This window comes from Brienomyrus brachyistius, chromosome 3, assembly GCF_023856365.1.
Source record: "Brienomyrus brachyistius isolate T26 chromosome 3, BBRACH_0.4, whole genome shotgun sequence".
Classification (NCBI taxonomy): Eukaryota; Metazoa; Chordata; class Actinopteri; order Osteoglossiformes; family Mormyridae; genus Brienomyrus; species Brienomyrus brachyistius.
The window spans coordinates 9,671,212-9,675,430 of NC_064535.1; the positions used below are offsets into that span (position 1 = coordinate 9,671,212).

The 4,219-nt window shown below is 36.3% G+C and overlaps 1 protein-coding gene across 1 annotated transcript; it reads right to left on the minus strand.

Moving 5' to 3' along the window:
• Positions 1 to 389: 389 nt before the first annotated feature.
• Positions 390 to 3,405, minus strand: LOC125739365 (homeobox protein HMX3-like). Its single transcript, XM_049009406.1, has 2 exons — positions 2,836 to 3,405; positions 390 to 2,231 (listed from the first exon to the last, which is right to left on the minus strand). Exons 1-2 carry the CDS (start codon positions 3,119 to 3,121, stop codon positions 1,621 to 1,623), a joined length of 897 nt encoding a protein of 298 aa, XP_048865363.1. The 5' UTR covers positions 3,122 to 3,405; the 3' UTR covers positions 390 to 1,620.
• Between the last annotated feature and the right edge of the window lie 814 nt (positions 3,406 to 4,219).

Sequence of the window (4,219 nt, forward strand, 5' to 3'; positions counted from 1 at the left end):
AAAAAAAATCAAGTGAATGAGAATTCGCATGGAGGTCCAGCGTCTCCATTCAGAAAAACTACATTTTTCATTTCATTTTTAAATGTCTTCATTTTGTTATTTTTATTTTATTCATTTCAAGTTACTACCAGTTTAGTTTACTGCCGAGTTATTTAGTTTAAAAGGTTTTTCGAGGAAGGTTCCTCAAGGTTACAGTAAAAAACGGAAATCCCTGCCAAATAAGTCATATTTTGGGCACAAGTTCGGCTTCTATATACATAAAGATCGAAAGTTCAATAGCTCAAACTATACTTTAAACCTTGCATGCAGTGTCCTGCAACGCATGAAGTAACAGCAGTTAGTAATAAACAAGCAAAGAAAGGAAAGACACATAGTTAAAGGAATGAAAATGATTTGCTTTGCATTCTCTGAGACGCCCAATAACGTTATTTAGTAAGGAATGCTTTTTGGAATAAGGAATGTTTATTTCACAACATAGATCAAGGTAACGATACAATATCAAAAGGTGTTCATATTTTTACAAAGTAACAAACTCATTTCCCAAACTCATTTAGATAATATTATGTACAACTACGTTTGTACAACATTCCATCAATTAATGATGATTGCGTTCAAGTAAAATCCAAATATTAATAAAACAGATTGAGTACACCTAACCCATTCAGTGAGTTTATACAATAAAAAAGCTTGATTGTCCCACCGTTAAAGCGCTTCAATATGCGAAGAATGTAAGCTGAAAGTGACACAACGTAAGTGCTGAAAATATTTTCCTTACTCAGTGAATCTATTCCGCCAAATAATAATAATAATAATAATAATAATAATAATGACAATAATAATACAATGATGCACCATTCACTGTACAATGCGATAGCTGACAATATTGCACAAATAGAAAAATAACCGTATAACTCACAAAACAAGTCCATTTCATAAGGATTTCTCGAATAGAAGCATGTTGTACACCTTAGATTGCTTTAATATAAATTGTCCCTATTAAACGTAATATATGAACAATATAAATAACCAGATATATGAGGGAAATAATTTCTCCAACCAATTTAGCCATTTAATTAAACTGTAAGATATATTAAGAAATTTAGAATAGAGATACTTTTAGATGAAAAAATGAAAATCACTATTGACTGATGATTTTTATTCCGATCGAAATGAATGTTGATCTGCAAACCAAGGATGGGTTCCCCATTAAACTGATATTATTATTATTATTATTATGATTATTATTATTATTATTATTATTATTATTATTATTATTATCATTATGTGATTATTATATGATTAATAGGACATAATTATTAAAAGGAGGAGGGCAATTATAATTTCTGGCACATGTGTATACAATTCGTTCTTCAAAAAATTACCGAAAACCAAAATATCAAAATTGTGGCTTCCGCTTGTAAGAAAGCAAACTCCTTATTCATTAATTCATTTTGCTTTTGTACAAAAATAATAACTATAATAATAGTATTCTTGCTTATGTTACGCTTCCATGTCCATTACAATGCAAATATATACACACACATACATATATACATACATACATACATACACACACACGCACACACAGACATACACACACGCGCACGCTTTCAAAGCATGCTAAACAGGTCTCAGCAGTGGTACAGAGGTAACTATAGGATGTGAATAATACACAGGATGGGGAAACGTGAGCAGAGGTTGGCTAACTGGCACGTTGCCTGACGAATTCCCAGTTTCAGAGGCCGAGTTCTCATGGTACAAAATAGGCACGCGCACTATCCTCTGTGCGGCTGCATGGCTCAGATTGGCCGCCTCCAGCTCGGCAGCCAGTTGCCTCTTCCACTTATTTCTTCTATTCTGGAACCAAATCTTAACCTGAGTCTCTGTGAGATGCAGGGATGCCGCTAGCCCTGCCCTCTCCGAGCTACTCAGATAGCGTTTCATGTCAAAGGTAGATTCCAGCTGGAACACCTGACTTCTAGAGAAGACAGTGCGCGTTTTCTTTTTCCTGCACGGTTTTTTATCCGGACTGTCCTCTGTTTTTTTCCAGTCGTCCACCCCGTTCTCTTTCTTTGCTTCTTCAGTGTCACTCTCTTCCAAAACTATTTCATCGGCACTTTTGTTCTCTTCGTCTTCTTTGGCGTCGGGGTCGGATTTGAGCATCAGATCTGGCGAATCTCGATCAGTACCCGAGGCTGGAGAGGAGTCTCTTACGTTTGCCTTTTCGGCAACTAAAATTGAGATGGAAAATCTCTGTTACAACTATTGTGATCACACATTTTTTGGGGGCAAAACATACGCATTTTATCAACATTTTAAAATATCAGAGCAAAGCGCCCCCCGCTGTAGTACTTACTAAGGCACAAATAAAATGAGAAAGGCGTACTTTAAAAAATGCTAACAATAAATACGACTTCATTTTTATAATTTATGCTCTTCGGTGAAGCAACTTAACCTAATATCACTAAGGTTAAGCATGTCATTTACTTTATAGATAAAGTATGCCATTCTCTACTTAATCTATACATACACAATTATAAAGTAACTGACGTTCTCGAAATCTGTGAGCACTACTTGTTAATAGGAATAAATATTACATTTTATTCAGAGGCAGTGATCTCCACTTTTCATAGAATCGACAAATGTTTAGGTTACAAGCCAGAATTGTTATCAACGTGACGGTGACTAGATAAACTGTTAACGTCTTCATTTGCTAACACATATAGCTAACTCGAGGTACTCTATGCACTTTAAGATTAAAATAGTGGCATGACAACATATTTCTATACATGCATTACTCTGGCGTAACGTAAAACTAAGATGACTGAACCCTACCGTCTGCTCGGTGTAGATGGCTTGATGAGTTGAGAGTATAGGGGTACCACCATGCCGAGGCTCTCTCCAAGTAGTGTGCTGGTAAAGTAAATCTTTGGGTAGGCAACTCAAAACGAGGAAAACTTAAGTCCCCGACCTGAGAGACTGAAATGCCGGCCTCCAAGGCTTTTGGCGAGGTAAGGAAAGGCTTGGGTTTGGAGGGTTTGCTATCACAGTTCAGAAGGTTCTTAATGAAAAACGGAGACTCTTTAGCCCCAGTACAGCTATCTTGCGCTGTCTCGGGCATCGCCACTGTGTTTCGTGGTCCGAATATCTCAGACCCACAAGCACAACGCAAAAGTACGAAATTAAACCAGAGCAGAACGACTAAAAGCGAGAGTATTTTATGCTTGTCTGTTGTTGTTCTATTCGGTGGTTCGTTGTTGATGATAAAGGTGACAAGAGCGAGGAAAAATTCAGACAAAAACCAAAAAGTAATATTAATCTTCCGTCCGGGTCATGTGAAGATCTTCGGTGTAAATGTAACAGTGTTCGCTGCGTCAGTCTGGCGCCAGATGCTAATGATGAAATAAAAATGTCATCCAAGTTAAATGCGGAGAGTATACGGCGATTGGGCACGTACAATGGCAAATGGGATTAAGGAAGGGATGGGCAAAGAGAGAGAGAGAGAGAGAGAGAGAGAGAGAGCGAGAGAGAACGAGAGAGAGAGAGAGAGAGAGAGAGCGTTTACAATAAGTCCGCCTTCAGACTTCATGCTTTGACTGTTAGCTATAATACATTCTAGTGTTATTGGCCTTATATAGTCCAATTAGACAGCAAATAGACACTGAGCAATTTTTTCAAAGGGACATTGGCTTCGGATGATTGCTAGTAGAAATATTGTAGACACATCGTTGGAATTTAGTGATTAGTGTAAACCGGTTATGTTTATAATGTTTATTTTTCAAAATATTTTTATTTTTAATAAGAAAGTATTGCACCGTTACTGTATAGACTTAATTGTAAATATCAGCCTAGACAAAGGTGATTTTGCACTTCTTAATAGATAGATAGATAGATAGATAGATAGATAGATAGATAGATAGATAGATAGATAGCATATTGATGATACTATCCGTACCATAAAGAGATCTTTAAGCATGTCTAACAAACAAACTTTAAAATATGTTAAGAGCAAGAAACGTAAATGTTTTGGAGCCGATGTGATGTTTACTTATTACGGGTTTTGTTTTTCTCATAAACCACTGCGCGTTTCCGTCTGTATAGCCTATATACTTAAGTATACCATGCGTTAATTATTTTAGTAGTGTTATACTCATTGTCAATAAGCACGGTGTTTATTATTACATTAATCACTGATCCGAGCCAGTTTTACCATTCATAA